Below are 17016 nucleotides of genomic sequence, written 5' to 3'. Positions count from 1 at the left end.
GGAGCGCGCGCGCGCGCTTTCGCGAGGGGGCGCGCGCGCGCGCCTTCGCGGGCGGCGCATGCGCGGCGGCGGCGGGGCCGGCGGCGATGGCGGCGCGGGGCTGATGGCGGCGGCGGCGGCGCGGCGCTGAGCAGCGGTCCCCGCCCGGCCGCCATGGGCAACGAGGCCAGCCTGGAGGGCGGCGGCGCCGACGGGCCCCTGCCCCCCTCCGCCGCCGCCGCCGCCGGGGCCCCGCCGCCCGCTGCCGCCGCCCCCGGCAGCGCCCAGCCGCCTTCAGCACCGGGCGGCGCCGGACAGCGCCCGGGAGGCTCCGCGCCCGCCGCCAGGTCAGGACCGGGGGGACCGGGGGGACCGGGGGCCGGCCCCGGGGCAGCGGGAGCCGGGCAGAGCCGGGTTCGGGGGCTGCTGCTGGGCGAGACGCGAGCGGCGCCCGCTGAGGCCGCCCGAAAACGCCGGGGTGGGCAGCAGCTGCCGGCGGGGACCTGCCCTCCCTCGCCGTTAATTAACGCAATTAGGGCTGGGGGCTGCGTGCGGAGTGGCTGCAGGGAGCAGCGCGTCCCCCAAAGGGAGCGTGGGGTCGGCAAAGCCTGCTCGGCCCCGGCCCCAAAAACAGCCAGACCCTACACACCCCGGCCCGGGTGCGAGCCGAGCAAAGCCAAGGGCGCCGCTACCCCTCGGTGTGAGCCCACCCAGCCTCGCATTATGCCAGGAGGCAGCCTGGGCACCCTAACCCCGCTGTGGGTTTTGGGTTTTGATTCCCTGTGGTCATATGCAGCAGCACGCGGAGGTTTTGGGGGGCAGAGGTATCGCGGTGTGAAACTTCCCCCTGTCCCAACAGCCTGTCCTGCTCTGCTGCTCCGCAGAGACCCCAAAGCACAAGGGATGAGATGAGCTCGGTGCGTGGGGCTGAGCTGGGGTGGTCCCAGCTCAGGAATAGCTTGGGGCAGGGTGTGGGGTTGCTGGGGGTCCCAGGGACTGGCCTTTGGCAGCCGGTGGAGCCCCATGCAAGGACCAGGGTGAGGAAAGAGCATCAGAAATGGGGCTGTGAGAAGTGCTCCGAATTGGCGAAAACAGCTCAAGTTTGGGAAAAAACAGTCGTGCAGCTGAGGTGTTCTGTGCTGCCTGTATGGCAGCTCCCGTAAGCGTGCTGGGCATTGCCCTCAGCGAGTCCCCCAGCAGTGCTGGGTGGTCGGGATGTACCTAGCAGCAATTTAATAGAAATAAGAGAGAGCAACTTTCCCCGTTTATACAGAGACGGTTTATCACGCTTTTCACAGGCTGGCACAGATACGCAGCCAGTGTCTGTTCTAACAAGACGGTGCTAGAAACGAAGCCACGAAGCGAGTCTGTGACGGAGGCATCCCTGGCACGTACTGCAGCGGGGCCTGCCTTTTCCTCTATATTAAACTCGCGTTCTTCGGGCTCTTTGCTGACCTTAAGGCTGGCGCTCTGGAGAAGCTTGCCACGCTCCTGCAATTAGAGAGCACAACTTCATTTGGTGTAGGATATTTGGAGGGCCAAGGGGAACGGGGCTGGGGCCGGGCGAGGAGGGGAAACCCAGCCGTGTAATATTTCAAGCCTATAAAACCCACCTGAGTGGAACAAAAAGGGAGCAGGGAATGGTTTACTGGGCTGACCAAGTCAAAATATTTGCTCTGTCAGGGATCCCACCGGGCTGCTTTTCGCCGTGATGGGCAGGCTGTGTCAGCTGTGGCCTCCTGCAGCAGCAGGTGGGAATTGGATGGTTTTTAAGGTCCCTTCCAACCCAGCCCCTTCTGTGCTTCCCTCCAGCAGCCCTGCTTTTACGCCTCTCGTGGCTTCTTTTCAGCTTCTTTTCCTCCCCGCCCTGCAGCAACAGCAGCTTCGTCCCCGAGCCTGTCGGGTGCAGGGTGCACCTTCCAAGGCAAACGCGACGGGGTGCAAGTGATGCTTCCTTTTCTGGTGTGCTGCAATGGGAATCTGCTTCTTGTGCTACACGGGGTCTGCAGGAGGAGCTGCAGCGTGTTCCTGGGAGGGTCCTCGCTCCACCTGCTGAGATTTAATGGAGACAGGGAATTAACTGCCCTGCTGGTGTGGTATCTGGATGATTCTTGGCCTCTTACAGCTTACAAGCACGCGCTTGCTATCGAAGGTAGACCCAGCATCTTCTCTGGGCTGGGGCAGGAGGCAGCAGCTCCCTGCCTGTGGAGGGCTCCCCAGAAGGCAGAGGAGTGTTACCACCGTGTCAGGGGAAGCTGCTGCCAAATGCAGACTTTTTTGTGCGTGTCCATGTGTTGTTTTTCCTTTCATTCTTTCTTTTTTTTTTTTTTTTTAAAGGCAACCCAGCTTGGCTTGAGAAGGAAAGCAGCAGTGTGACACAGCCTGGCTGCCGGCCCGGGCTGCTGAGGGGCTTTAGGAAGGCAGGCAGAGCAAAACCCAGAGTTGGGTTGTTGAAGCTAGCTAAATGACAGCAAACGTATGTGAACGCTGAACATAACCAAGTGTAGGAAGCTTGCCCAGGGTTGTGATGGGATATGTGACTGCACAAGGCTTAAATAACAGCTTCACCTCCCGAAATGTGCAGCTTCCCTCGGCTCCGAGCTGCGGTTCTGCGCTGCGCAGCAGACGAGGGGTTCACGTTGGCCTTGTTCTCCACGAGGATGTGATTAAGGAGCTCGGCGTGTTCTCTTTTGTCAGCAATGATTTAGTTGTACTTCTAGGCCGTAGTCTGTAGAAGAAAAATGTGCGTGTGTTTAACGAGGCACCTTCCAGAACAAGGCACGAGGAGAAGCCCTCCTGCCCAGTCAGCACTGGGGCCATGGGGGGCCAGGGGCAGCCACTGACCGCTCCCAGTCCTTCTCCTGCCACCAGCACCTCGTTGGGTCAGGGCTGGAGCTACTGGAGATGGGGCAGGAGGTGAGGAAGGGATGTCTCATGGACACTGAGCCTTCCACCAAGCATCGTGGTCACACAGGGGTTTCCCCGATCCACGAAGAGCTCTGTCTCCTCCCTGAAGAACAGAGAGGTGCAACCTGCTGCCCACTGTGCCTGCCATCTTCATGGTTTTTGCAGCCTGGGCACGCAGGTGGAGAACCTCCTGCAGGCTTCCTCCTCTCTCCGCAGCCCTCACGTGGCCGGGAGGCAGCACACGGTGTCTGACTCAAAGCAGAGACCCGTCTGTGTTGCCGAAGGCCGAGTGTTTGGGGGCAGGTGGGGGCCGTGAGGTTCCTTGCCTGGTTTCGGGGTCTGCCAGCACCAGAGGCCGTGGTGTGGCCGCTCTGAAAAGCTTCCAGAGGAGGGTTTGTCAGTTCCTCTGAAAGCCACAGAAAAAAATGCCTTGGGCCAAAGTGACGTGGGCACAGATGTGATGAAATATGGTTGGCCTGGAGTTGGTGTGCCCTTCTCCTCAGGCCCGGCACAGTGCAGCCACAGAAATGTATGCTGGCCTGCCGAGGCAGAGAGACTTCAAGAGGCCAGACGTTGATGACTGAGAGCTACCTTTGGACCTGGTTTTGACTTCCCCTCGAGCAGCATTTTGCCTTTCATCCCGCTGGGAGCAGGAGCACTGCCTGCCCGTGGCCGTGGGGTGAGCGCTGAGGAGCTCCAGGGGAGCCGGGGCTGACGTGAGCTGCAGGAAGGGGGCTCCTGGCTCACGGGGGCTGCTGGCACAACCACGGCACGTCTCAAACACGTAGCCTGGAAAATGAGGGAATTTAATTGGGAGTTTGGCTTTATAACGGAGTTTGAGCTTTGTTAGGGGGTGTTCAGTGTGCGTGACCTCCCCTGACGTGCTCTTGGGGTTGCCCTCCTCAGGGTGCTCTACTCCTTGGGAGCCGTACGTGAGCATCAAGTCAATGATAGGTGTCCTCTTATGCTGTTTAATGAGTTCAAAGGGTTCCCGTCCCTCTTGTCAGCACACCTGGGTCCATAGCGGGCTCCCCCACATGGGAAAGAGCCTGTAGCGTGCTGCTTCCCTTCGTCAGCCGAGACGTGAGGAGCACAAAGAGATTTTGCTGTATTTAATGTCTGTGAAGGGATGAAACTATATATGGGAATTACTTTCGAAGATTGACATGTTGTAGCTGTTAACATTTTTTTTTCTTTACCAGAAAAAAAAAAGCAACACAAATTGCAGCATGGGAAAAACAGGAAAAGCATAGCATATTTTTTTCTTTCATCTCCTCGAGAAAACATTTCAGTGACTGATATGTGAAGCTATGAGTTACAGAGTAGGACTAGTTGGAATTTGAAAATGCATAGTAAGTTCTTAAGGGACTTGGTAATTTGCTTTGCTTTTTTGAAAGAAACAAATCGGCTGGTAATGCGAAGCTTATGAAGGGGTTGGGGAAAATGCAGTTCCGAGCTAGATCTTTTTCCACGTTGACTATGAACTGTACTTTTTCCTTTGATGAAACATGAAATTACTTTTAATTTATTTTGTTCCAATCCCAGTTACATAAACTATTATTTGATTGTACAGCTGGACTGAAAAACCGTAGGAGGTCTCACATTTAGGATTTCGCTGCCTCTTTCTCATTAAGCCTACAGACTGATTTCTTTAAATGCACCTATTAATCTTCTTAGGGAGACAAATCGTTATTTGGTTGGGGGGGTCTTTTTTTTTTCTTTTTTTTTTTTTTTCTTTTTATTTTCTTTATAAACTACGCTCCAAGGCCAAGTGGCAAAATAAGTGCCAATGCCTTGAAGCCTTCTCAGGTACGCCTGCAGTGCTGCCAGGCCATGTGATGAGCGCACGTGCTGAGGTGGGAGGCTGGATTTTAGCTAGGTCTGTGGGCTGAAGCCCACCCCGAGCAGCTCTGCCACCAGGTACCTGTTTGCTGTGGGTTTGCCGTGGTGTCACCGCGGGTGGCAGCAGGTTGGCACACTCATCCTGCCACCTACCCACAGCCTCGTCCCCCAGTGGCTTGCCCAAGAAGTCCCCATGGAAAGAGGTAGTAGTGGTGTGGGGCTGGCACTCCTGTCCTGATGTACCCCTTGTGCTTGGCAGTAATCCCCGAGCCTGGCATGGAGCGGGTCCTTTTTTTCGGCTTTAGTTGTGCAGTGGGTGTTGCGCCGTTGGCATCAGTTGAGTCCCTGCTTCAAGAACCCGTAGCACAGTGCTGCTTTCCATGGCACTTTGAGCTTGCTGCCCTGACCTGTGCTGGTGGTGAGCAGGGCTACGAGAGAAGTGTGGTCAGAACAGGAGCTCTGGGCTGGGCTCTGTCCGTGGCGAAACGCGTGGCTTACTTGGGCCTGTCCCAGAGACCTGCTAGGCCGGAGCAGGGAAGGCAGGGTTTTCGCAAGCACTTTGTTTCCTTGTGTGTGTTCCCCTCTGCTCGTGTGCCTGCCCTGTGAATCTTCAGCTTCGTGGCTGCCAAGCATGCGGGTGAGAGGCGGTGGTGTGCGGTGCGGGCCCTCCTTCAGGCCCCTGCACAGCCAAGGCAGCGCCGCTGCTTGAGCTCCAGCGAGCTTTTCCTGGGCTCTCTTCTCCAGCACAAAAGAAAGGAGCAGAATCACATTAATCCTCTCTTCTCTCCTCTGGCAGATCAGAATTTGGATGGATTTTTTTGTAAGATGTTGTATTTTCTTGGTTTTCAGTCCTGTCTGTCTAGTATCAGGAAAATGCAGGTGATCGGGGCGAGGGCTGCCAGGTGCGTGTGACCACAGTCCTGTTTGTCCTGGTATGACCACCTCTAGGACATGTTCTCTTTGAAACATGCAGATTTTTCACTCACCTCCCTATCAGCTTTGTCTCCGGCCCACCGATGATGATCCACTGGAATTTGGGTTCCTTTCACCCGCTCCCAGCACAGAAACTGCACCGTCATCGGGGCGAGGAGCTGGCAGGGCTCGGAAACGCTTCCTTGGCCTGCTGCCCTTGCCGACCTGCTCTGCTCTTCTCACTGCCTTCCAGCAGCGTCACTGGGGAGCGTGGGGAGATGGATGTCCGCCTGCTCTCCGAGCAGACCTGCGGGCTGCGTCCGCGCCGATACGAAGGTGGCAGATGTCTGCAGCAGATAGCGCTGGAGCACGTCGTGTCGGGGCCATAAATACTCCTGACGCTGGTCTGCGCGAGGAGGCAGTGCTGGATTCAGCATACATCGCTGTAAAGCATTCTGTGCTGCTCAGTGCCTACCCTGGCTGACCCGTTTTATTTAGGTAGGGCAGCTGTTTAGTCCCAAAGAGTGGAATTTTCCAAGCATTCTCCCTTTCCCCTCTTTCTGCAAGCTGTGTCTGCTTGGAAATCCTGCAGGTGGGGACGGGCAGGTTGTTTCCATGTGCATCACGTTTGGGGTGCCCTGAGCGCACCTCGTGTTCTGCTCTCCTCTCAGTGCTAGGTCCGTGCCTGGGGCTCAGGTAGCACCTGGACATCCTTGTGCTTTGAACTCCCCATGTGGCCCTTTTTCAGAGCAGCCAAAGCCTGCTTACCCCTCGTTACCTTTATTAGCCTTGGTTTTGACTGGTTACACCAAATTATGATAGAACACCAGGTCTTGTTGAACCAGGACAATGGACCGTATTCCTAAGTCATGAGCCATAGTTTACCTTAGCCTGGGAGAAAAAAGGTGTCCAGAAACATCACTCCGGGAGAAAACTCAAGCAACTCCCTCAGTATTCCTCTTGTACTTTGTCTTATCTGCCTTTCTTGTCTTGAAGCATCTCCGAGCTGCACTGGTTATTAGATTAGGATCTGATTCCTCTTGGCCCTACAACTCGGTTTCATCAAACCAGTGTCAATAATTGCCAGCTTAATTTTATTTATTATTAACTAGAAATGCAATCCAAAACACTCTGAATTAACAAATTATCATGTGGGGTTTTTTCTTCGAAACATAGAAACCAAGTCAAATGGCTGCTTTGTGGAGTAATAAGGCGGCTGCATCTGGAATCCAGTTCTCTCAGTGAGCAAACTCCTTCGCCTTGAGTTTCACCTGCTTCCCGTCCTGCAGGGCTGACGGCTGGTCAGGAGGGCTGCGAGGATGGTGGCATGCAATGGGCAGGTGAGGCTGTCCGTTTGGGGACAGGTGGCCTGGTCTGAGGTGCGTGCGGGGACAAAGTGTCTCAAAGAGCCTGTGAAACCTGGGTAAATGATGTTTTTCCTTTATCCTGTAAAGGATTTGGTGGGGGAACTTCAGACTCCAGTTTCAGAAGCACGTTTAAACTGAACGGCCTGAGATACTGAGGTTGATACTCCTAGCGGCATAGCTAGCGTGTTATCCTTTAGTTTTGCTTCATTTCCTGCTGCAAATACCACATTTGCTCACACAAACGTTTATTAATTCTGAGCGGGGTTTGCTGCTGGTGGCTGGGCTTCCACCTGAGAGCTGCAGGCAGCGCTGCCCTGAGGTGGGCAAACAGCCCTGCGCCCTGCAGCAGTCACAGGGGGCACGGGGCGATCCCTGCCTGCTCAGTCTCGTGCCCAAACGCTCTCTGCTCCTGATGGCTCCTCCACACAAGGCATCAGCTCTCCTGGTACCCTGAGGCAACCAAGGCTGGTTGAGGACCTGAACAGCACAGGGAAAAGTCGAGGGGATGACTCTGTGATGGAGGAGGTGCTGCGAGGTGCAAAGACACAGCTGCGGGATGGTGCAGGGGGCATTTTTCACAGAGGCACACAGAAATGTTGGGTGTAGCACTTTGTTTGCCTGGGCACAGAGGAGGCCAGCAGTCGGGCTCTCAGGCTGGGGCTCGCTGCAGCTACCCGGAGCTGTCCACCTCCCCGCAGCACGCCATCCTCATTTCCTCTTGTATCGGAGGCACCGGGGCTGTTTTAGTAAGCTTTCCTTTCCTTTCTCTAAAAATCTACACTGGTTCCTTTCTGGTAAGTCATTACTGCCTCTTTTTTTAGGAGTGCTTCTCTTCCTATTTTTTGTGCCTGAAATGAATGTTGTTTCTCATGCCGAGCTCAGCTCGGTTGACTCGAGCTGTCATGGAGATGGATAATGATACATTTTTTGCATCAGCTTTTAATTTTGGAGCACAGGTGGAACTCATCCAAAAAAGGTCCCTGCAGCCTTCCTGGCTTCTGAGTGACAGGATACGAACCCACCACTGCCAGGGGGGCTGTGGAAGGGACCGTGAACGCAGTCCTGATGGAGCCAGACCTCCGGCCAGGTCCCTCAGTGCCCGGCAGCAGCGAGCCCCTATCCCCATTGGGGCACTTCCCCACGGCAGGCCAAGAGCTGCAGAAACCCCTCCAGGTCCTTGACTGCATCGAGCCTGCAGCTCAAAAGGGAGCCTTGCAAAAACAGACTTCTGTGCCGCTCTCCAGGGGGGGGGAAGCCAGCAGCAAGTCAAGGGAACAGGCAGGCTGCCTCTGCTCTTCTGTTTGAATTGGTTTCCAGAATGTGATTTTCCCAAAATAACTTAATTGTGTATCTTTTTTTTTTTTTTTTTGAGAACGTTCTATATTTGTTGATGAGCATTAAATTGACATTTTCTGAGAACTGTCCAAAACAGCTCCAAGAACTCTTCCCAGAGTGGCAGTGCCTCGTTCGGAGCCCGTTGCTGCGCGTGGTTATGGCTGTCTCATCTCGTGTGCATTGCTCTGCATTTCCTGACCTTGGATGTCACCTGTCACGCCGTTACGAGACATCAAGTTCAGGAGAGCCTTCTGAAGCTTTTGGCATTCAGTTTCATCTTTGAATACTCTGAATAAATTTGTGTAGATCAGCAAACTTGTCCCTTCGTTGTCTGCCTCCTTCCCAGGACGTTTCAGAGCATACCCCATTTCTCCCACTCTGTATCACCAGTTGTCAAAACCTGACCATTCACCTCCGTGCTCAGCTTCCTAAGCCTTGTTCAGCTGTTAATCCACAAGACCGTTTCCTCTTATTTGATGATATTTTACTTCTTTTTTTCTTTCATTCTTTCTTTGTAAGATCCTTTGACTTTGCCAAAAGCTGTCTGCTAGGCGGAAGGGCCCTTCTCAAGCTGTCCACCTCGTTTGTGCCTTGACTTCTCCACCAATATCCTCCGGATCCGTGAGCTGTGAATTTTTGAGAGCTTGTTGGTTGCCATTGGGCCTGTTCCTCCATGTGCCTCCCGATCCGGTCCTTACTGCGGTGTGATCTGCCTGGCGGGTGCACGCAGCCATCCTGCTGGATTGTGCTGCCCCAGAACCTGCTGAGCCCTCCTGGCGATGGGTGGCGTGTTCAGCGCTTCCCACTTGTGATGCTGGCACTGATTTAAGCAATCGGTTGTGCAGCACGCTGGTAGCTCAGCAGTTCTGTATTTGATTTCCTGAAGAACTCGTAGGTGCGTTCTGCCGAGCCCCAGTGATTTGTTATTATTCATTTCATTGATTTTTGTCCTAACATTTCTCCTACTGACACTTTTCTTGAGGCAGTTTTTCAGACTAACCCTGTATATAAAACACTTCTGATGCAGGAACCTCCTTAAATTTCTCCTCAGCCAACAGCATTGCAAAGCTTGGATTCATCTTCTCTTTCATTCTTGTGTTCCCTGAATATTTCTGTTGCAACTCAATCATCTTCCGGCTTGATAGGTTCTCTGGCAGATTTCCCATTTCTGAAGTTTTGGAAATTCTCTGTTTTTTTGGCCCAGTTCGCAAGCTGTTTCTCAAGGGCTTCTCTCTCTGTTTTATTAGCATTTTAAATGCAGTTTGCCAGAATTTGTTTGGTTTGGGATTTTTCCTCACAAAGATAAAGCTTTTGTTTTTTGAAGGTTTGTTTTTTGCTCCTGTAGCATCCTTAGCCACAGAAACTTTCCTTTCTAACCCTTTCAGCTGCTGCCTCTTAACTTCTTTTTAACAACCTTTCTCGCCGTCTCTGAGTTTCTTTGATTTAAATTTAAATCCTGCAGTAGTCGTGTATTTGTTTTTTCCATCCTGGGAATATACTGAAGCTGTGTCTGACCTGGTCACTGTCATTTCAAGTCCCTGGTGGCAGTTTTGGTGCTGAAGTTGGATGCTGCCTTGCCGTCGGGACCGGCCGACAGCCCCACAGTCGCTCACGTGGCTGCTGTTAAAATCAGAGCGACTTGAGAGGGGGAATCGTGTAATTGCAGATTTACAAGATAAGCTATCGTAAACCATGTGCCATAAAAATCCCTTAGTTACGTGCCACGGTTCAGCTTCTGAACAAGACAAAGGTCTTGGGTTTTCCTGTGGGGCCTGAGCTGGGAAATGTAAGCCGAGCAAGCGGGTGGGGGCGGAGGGGCGAGGTGCTGCTTGGACGTGTGCTCTGCCCGCCACGCTCACCACTTCTGGCGGGCACGGTATTTTCAAGGCTGTCCCCACCCTTTCTAAATTACATGGTTTTAGTGATGCACAAATGACTTGGTTGCAGGAATCAGTTGGACCCAGGAGGGGTATGGAGGCGCTGAGCAGGCAGGTAGGAATCGGACGGGTGGGGTGGGTGTCAGCTGGCACCTCGCTGTGACTTCTGGGGACAGCAGACCCCTTTCTGCCACCCCTTCTCTGTATTCCCCCTTGTGTGGGTAACAGGCCCGCATCTTGCTTTGCAGCAGGGCTCTTCATCGTTTCTTGCAGACCTTCCAAATCCTACAATGAACAGAGAAGCTCCACAGGCAGCAGCTTGCTTTAACGCCTGGCCCGCAGCATCCCCAGAGCAGGAGGGGCAGAAAGCTGGCCTGCAGGCTGCGCTGGGAGAATTCCAGAACTGGTTGGGCTGGGAAAGGCCTTGGATCACCCAGTCCAACCACCAGCCTGGCCCACCAAGTCTCACTGCTAAACCACATCCCCTGGTGCCACATCCATGCATCTCTTGAATGCCTCCAGGGCTCTGGCTGCACGTCCTCCTGGTGCAAACGCAACTCCCCCGGGAAGGTCTCTGGGCTGGTGCATTAGGCTGGGGTCACACAGGGATGGGGTGTCCCTGTATGGGCTATGAAGGAAGGCATTTGGGGGGCCCAAATGCTTGCCCCAATGAAGGGAATCCTTGCGCAGGGGCTAGAGCACGTTCTTAAGCATGGGGAGAGGCACGTCTGTGGTGCTCAGTCCCAGGAAGCGTGCCTGGCAGAAGCTGCATCTTACTTGACAGGGATTGAGCAGCCCTGGAGCACGAAGCTGCAGGAGAACTGGGTTTTTCCACTGCTCACAAAAGTAATTCATTACACACCACGACCTTTCACGAGAGTGCTTGTGTTAGCATCTACTAAAATCCCTTCTGACAGTTCCCAGTCACCGTTTCATGTCTTCTCTTCTGCAGTCTTTTCCCCTGACCTCTGGAGCGGAATTGTGTTGTGGCATTCGCTGGTCTTAAACCCTCCATCATCCACAGTTCCAGCCTGGACTTCATCGGGTGTGGACATCAGCGTAATTGAGCCAGGGGCAGCTGTGTTTAAGACAGTGCTGATTTTTAATTCTATAACTGCTTTTTTTTTTTTGTCCAAGCAGAGTCTAGTCCAGAACTCCCCGTGTCAGACGCGGAGCCTTCAGAGCCGTGAAGCTGTCGGCAGCAATGTTCCTGAGCTCTGCAGATGTTTCAGCAGCGCTAGTGTGAGGGTTTTGGTGCACAAAGCCCAGACCGTAGGCCCTCCCTGTCAGGCAGTTCTTCTTCTGTTTACCTATTGAAAGGTTGCACGCCCCGTTTTCTCATCTGACCTGGCAATAGGTATTATATTCCAACTAAAATTTGGTATTATCCTATGCAATTCCTGTGCTGAACCATAGGCACTAGAAATCATTTTTCTCTACGTCACAAGCAACTCAAAACCAGCGCCATTTCACCTAGAGTGCAATTCCCCTCCTGTTCAGCTACCTCTTCTTTCCTAAATAGGCTCTGTTCACCCATTCTTAAAATCAGCCACGTGAGTGCTCACATCAGGTTTCAGTCAAACCAAGTAGGTCAAATCCGTGCTCGTAGCAGAGCAGCTCCAATTCCTGATTGTTAACCAAGCCTCCATCTTGCGGCTGGAAGCATCTGCACGTTTCCCCCTCTCATGCCTTCTCTGGGTTTTTCTTCTCCTCACCTTGGTTTTATTGCAGGGGAACAGTCATTTGGGGTCCCTCTTTTTTTCTGCTAGCACAGGAGACTTGCTCGTCCCTGCTCGCTCATCGTCGGTGCGGATCTGAAGCTGGGAGATCTCTCCCACAGACATACCCAGTGCTTCGGAGCCCCCTGTGGACAGGATTCCTGCTGCGGAGGTGGGAGCTGGTGCCCAGCAGGGTGAGCAGTGGCAGGTAGGGGCTGGGGCTAGGGGAGAGCTGCTGCTCTTCTCTCCGAGCTTCCCACGTAAGGTGCCGCCGGCAGGCTGCGTTAACAGCCACGGTGTCCATTTTCTGTCTGTCATTAGTGCATGGCCTTACAGCAAAGGTGCTGGCAGCGGTGGCAAAGCTGCATGCCAAGGACCCGTTGATGCACCTTGGGATACTGGTTTCAGGCCTGGGTCTCGTCTGCAAAAATTTAGTGGCTGCAATGAGCCTACTTGAGTTAAATTAGAGCAAATTCCCTTCTACTTAAAGCGAGGAATTCCCAGACAAGAAGGCTGTGCCGATTTAATGGGAAGGGATGGCAATCCAGTGCTATTTTATTGTGTTGTTTTCATCTTTTCCTAAAGCTGATGACATCTCTTCACAGAAGCTGCCGTGCTGTCAGAAGTTGGGCTTATGGCAAATCATTTTTTTATGAAATTGAACTTTAACCAGCACGCTGCAAGTCTAACATTTGTTTTGGCTGTAAATAGTGCTTTATTTCTAAAGCCTCCCCGATTCTTGTTATTTCAATGAAAAGCTGACATTTTTACTGAGGGGAAAAAACAGACAGATTAAAAATAAATAAATAAATCAGAGGCGCTGTGACATCGTGCATCACTGAGCGGGGTTTGTGGCGAGCCGTTCTGCCCCCAGCCTTCATTATGCTCCTCGTGGTCCCGATGGTGCTCCCCCTGCCCACCCTCCTCCCCGACAGGCAGGGGGGCTCTGGCACAGGGGATTAACAGAACCGCTCGTCTGACCTCCTATTGATAACTCATTAGTGGGCAGTGGAATAAATGGAAACCTCGGTGGTGTAATTCTTAATGAGCCCAGTCAAAGGCACTTGATTTTTTTTTTTCCTGGACAAAATTATAACTCTCGATGAAAGTGAAAGTGGTGATGAATGTTTGGAGTCTGCGGAGACATTTGGCTTTGCCCGGTGCTCTGATTAAACAATTAGGGTTGTGCAAAAGCCAAACAGCCCCCGTCAGATGGGTGAAATCCTGCCTTATTAAGGCACCTCGGTGCAATTTCTTGTGAGCAGCACAGGAGGGGGCTTCCTTTGGTACCGGTTAGCAGCCTGGCATCTGCCCAGGAGAGGTGCCCTGCCTCGGGCCAGACCCCTGGAGGGGGTGTTGGGGTAGAAGGGCTGGAGCAAGGCAGCACGGACATGGCCAGTAGCTTCTCAGGTGCATGCTGTCCTGCGAGTCAATTAGGGCCCTGCTTTGGGGATGGGACTCGGTGGTCCTGTAGGCCTCCCCTTTGGGTCAGACCCTATAAACACCAGCCGTGCCGGGTCCAGGTTCATATTCCCAGGCTTACAGTTAATTTCTGACCCTGTGTGTAGGAGCCATATCTGACAGAGCAGGCGGCTCCCTTTTGGCCCTAAAACATCACGGGCGCGTTGGGTGGCACAGGTGAGAGCCCGGCCTGCAGCACGGGGGTACCCCCCCTGCCCGGGGTGGCTGTACATCACCGGGGGGCCGTGGGGCTGCTGCCCGCACCTCCTTGCACCTGGGCGGAGGAGAGGAGCCAGGACGGCACTTTCTGTTTTGATGAGAAAGGCACTCGAGCTAAATTAGGCAGGCTGTGAGTGCTGCTAGCTCCAGCTGCAAAATGGGGTGATAACCGCCTAACTGCGCCGTTTCCACTCGCCTTCCTGGATCAGGAACCGACCCAGCCCAAACCCAGCATGGCGTGAGTGCTGCTCTTTGCTCTTCAGCCTGGAGCAGCTCAGTTCCTCCCTTATTGCCTTGCTTTATTGCGTGGTTCCTCCTTGCAAGAACGGGATTTCAGCCTGCAAATTCCCAAAGTGCTGTTTTAATATTTATTTTCATCTGAGTTCCTATTACTGTGGCAACATGGACTTTGAATTTCATTAGTTTTATGCATTTAAGTTCCCTTTTTAAACCCTCTTAAGGTCATACCCCGCGTGGATAAATGGTAAATTTATTACATTTGAGATTCGGGGTAATGTTTTTCCTTAACAGCTGCAGATGACAGGTAGGAAGGGCACCGAGGCTTCTGCCTTCTTGAGAAACATTTGTGGGCGTTATCGGTGAGCACGTGCACCAGATCCCAGGGCTTTTAGGCAGCAGAATAATTACATAAACTCCTGTCACAGAGGCATTCTTGCAAGCAAAGCGCCCTGGGCTCCGAGCAGCGCAGCAAGGCACGGGTCGGGGTGTGCAGGGCGCAGGGCCGTGCTCTGGCACGGGTTAAATCCGGCACCTGGGCTGCCCCACAAGGGGGGAGGCTGGGCGCCAGCACAGAGCCATTAAGCTCTTTAAGTGCTGTCCTTGGGAGTACCAGGAGAGCTGCTCCTAGCAGTTAAAACTCCCATGTCTTCTGGGGAAGGGAGGTGTAAGGGAGGGGTTGCCACAGGCACAGCTCCCCGAGCGTCCCACTGCTGCTTTTCTCAGGGCTTGGCCTTCCTCAGGTGGTGTTCTTCCATAGATAAGTCTCTTTTTGGTCTTAAAAGGCTCCAAAACGTGGGTTGTGAGGGGGCTGCTTAGCATATTTCAGCCATCCTGGGGGTTGCTGGTTCCTGCTGGGGTGCTTGCAGGGAGCCTCCAGGCTGCCCACGGGCATCTTCTGTGCAACTTTGTGCCCAGCGCTCAGCGCCGAGTGCGTGGAGTAATTCAATTGCATCGCCGCTCGGTTGCGTAAGGGAAAGTTCAAGTCATGCTCTGTTTTGTAAGATGAAGCGCATCCTTCTGCCGACCTGAGCAATTTACCTCGTTTGGGAAAAAATTTTGCTCTGCCTCCACCAGCTGAGCCGGGACTTTGGGGAAGGAGAGGGTGCTCGGGGGATGGTGTTGAGTATGATGTTGGCTGGGCTCGCAGAAATCGCTCAACCTTGGCTCACAGCTGTGTGTTTTCCTGGCATTTCAGCACGCCGAGGAGACCGGAGCAGCTGGACCAGGCGGCGGGACAGCGGTCTGCCTTCCCCTCGCTGGCACCCGGCTCGGAAAGCCCCCGGGAGATGCGCGGCCGCGGGCAGGCGGAGGGACAGCGGAGGATGCTCCAGGTGGATGCGCGGGGCCAGAGAGCGGGGCGCTCGCCCTCCGCGTCGCCCGAGCGGGGCAGCACCCCCACCTCGCCCTACTCGCTGCCCCAGATCGCCCCCCTGCCCAGCAGCACCCTCTGCCCCATCTGCAAGACGACGGAGCTCACCTCTGCCCCCAGCCAGCCCAACTACAACGCCTGCACCCAGTGTCACAGCAAGGTCTGCAACCAGTGCGGCTTCAACCCCAACCCGCATCTCACCGAGGTAACGCCTGTCACCCCAGCCCTGCTCTCCACGTTTTTTATGGAGGGTGGAAGCTCTGTGGGTCGTGAGGGAGCGTGGCAGTCCTGGTTTCCTTCCTCCAAGAAATTGCAGCTTTGCTTTTGGCAGCTGCAGAGCGTTAGAGGCACTGCTGTTGGGCAATTCTCTGCTGGCCACTCAGTGGGTAACTGCAATAACAACTGCAATTGCTGTAACGAGGCGTGGGGGAGTTAAGGTAGTTAAAGGGAAGGGCTAGCCTAGCCCTGAGGTTTGATCTCTGGCTTCATGGTGGGACCTGAGGTGTGTGGCTGCGAGGAGGCCATGCGTGTGAAGTTGCCCTCAGCTCGTGGGGCTCAACAGCAGGGGGTGAAGAGAGCAGCAGCTGGCAGTCCTGGGGTGCTGCATGCCACGGGGGATGGTGGTTTTGGGGTGAGTGGAGTGCTTCTGGCTTCCTCGTCCTCAGTGGCCAGTGGTAATCAGCTGGGTGTTGGTTTTTACTGTTGTAAAGATGCATTTATCTCCATGGAGATCGCGATAAGGTCTCAGATCCCAGCAGAAGGCTCCGTAGAGGTTGCAGGATTCCTGTTGCAGGTGCCCCAAGAGCTTCACCACAATTAGCACAACCCAAGGGTTGTCCAGCGGAGGTGTTTGCTTTGTCATCCTCTTCGAGGGACTGGCTGCTGGGGGGACAGCAGCTGCTGCCTGGGGTGACTTGCTTTCCTTATTTGCAGTATTCCTTCTGCTGCTATCATCCAATGACACAGAAAGGTGCCTGAAGTGATCTGGTGGCACTGAAAAGGGTGAAAGGGAGGCAGCTTGCAGGTTTACATGGTTGCTGTATCCCGTGGTGATAGGAGTCAAGCTATGGCAGTCGCAGAATGGCTGAGGCTGGCGGGGACCTCTGGGTCCATCTGGTCCTACCCCTGCCCCCTATCAAGCAGGGATACCCAGAGCAGGTTGCCCAGGACCACGTCCAGACAACTTTGGAAGGTCCCTTCCATAATGCAGGGATTTGGGGAAAAGCCACAGAGAACAGAGTGAGCCAGATGCTAGCCAGGGTGTTTTGGCACAGGGATGGGACATGGACAGGTGGAGCCATTTGCCTGAAGCAGCTCTCAAATCCATACCTCTGCTAAAACCACTGCTGTTGTCTGAGTTTTTGGGGTCAGTGCCACGTGTACCCTCTGCCACGCAGCTCGAGGTGGGCACCAGGAGCTCGGTGGTACTGGGGAGCCGGGAGCCCTACCCAAGCTGGGGCACTGCAGCAGCTCCTGAGCATCCCTCCCCTCCAGAGGTCATCTCATCGACTTCTGCTCAAAGCAGAGATCGAGTGGGGTAGCTCAGGGTTTTATCCAGTTGGGTCTCAAACACTTCCAAGGGTGGTGACTGAGCCTGCTGCACTGCCTGCCTCTCCTCCATACAAAACTTTTTCCTCTATCCTGCCTGATCCCTTAAGCCCAGCAGGTGCAGCAAGGTTGGTGCACGGTGTTTCTGGTGATGTGATTTCCTGTGGTTATATTTTCCAGTTGTGTTTGCTTACAGGTAAATCCATTTTCACAGGAATAGTTCACGTCTCTACTCATGGCTG

At 54.1% G+C, this 17016-nt stretch overlaps 1 protein-coding gene across 1 annotated transcript in view; it reads left to right on the top strand.

The window, feature by feature from the left end:
* Nucleotides 1–153: 153 nt before the first annotated feature.
* The window catches only part of BSN (bassoon presynaptic cytomatrix protein), a gene marked incomplete at its 5' end in the record, with an annotated part of 69050 nt that continues 52187 nt past the window's right edge, over nt 154–17016 (top strand). The window contains 2 exons of the mRNA XM_084292525.1: nt 154–326; nt 15053–15431. Of these exons, the coding sequence (XP_084148651.1) occupies nt 154–326; nt 15053–15431 (552 nt within the window). The remainder of the gene's footprint in view (nt 327–15052; nt 15432–17016) is intronic.

The sequence above is a fragment of the Netta rufina genome, assembly GCF_964035555.1.
Source record: "Netta rufina genome assembly, chromosome: 10".
NCBI classification, from domain to species: domain Eukaryota; kingdom Metazoa; phylum Chordata; class Aves; order Anseriformes; family Anatidae; genus Netta; species Netta rufina.
This window is presented reverse-complemented; position numbering and strand designations above follow the sequence as displayed.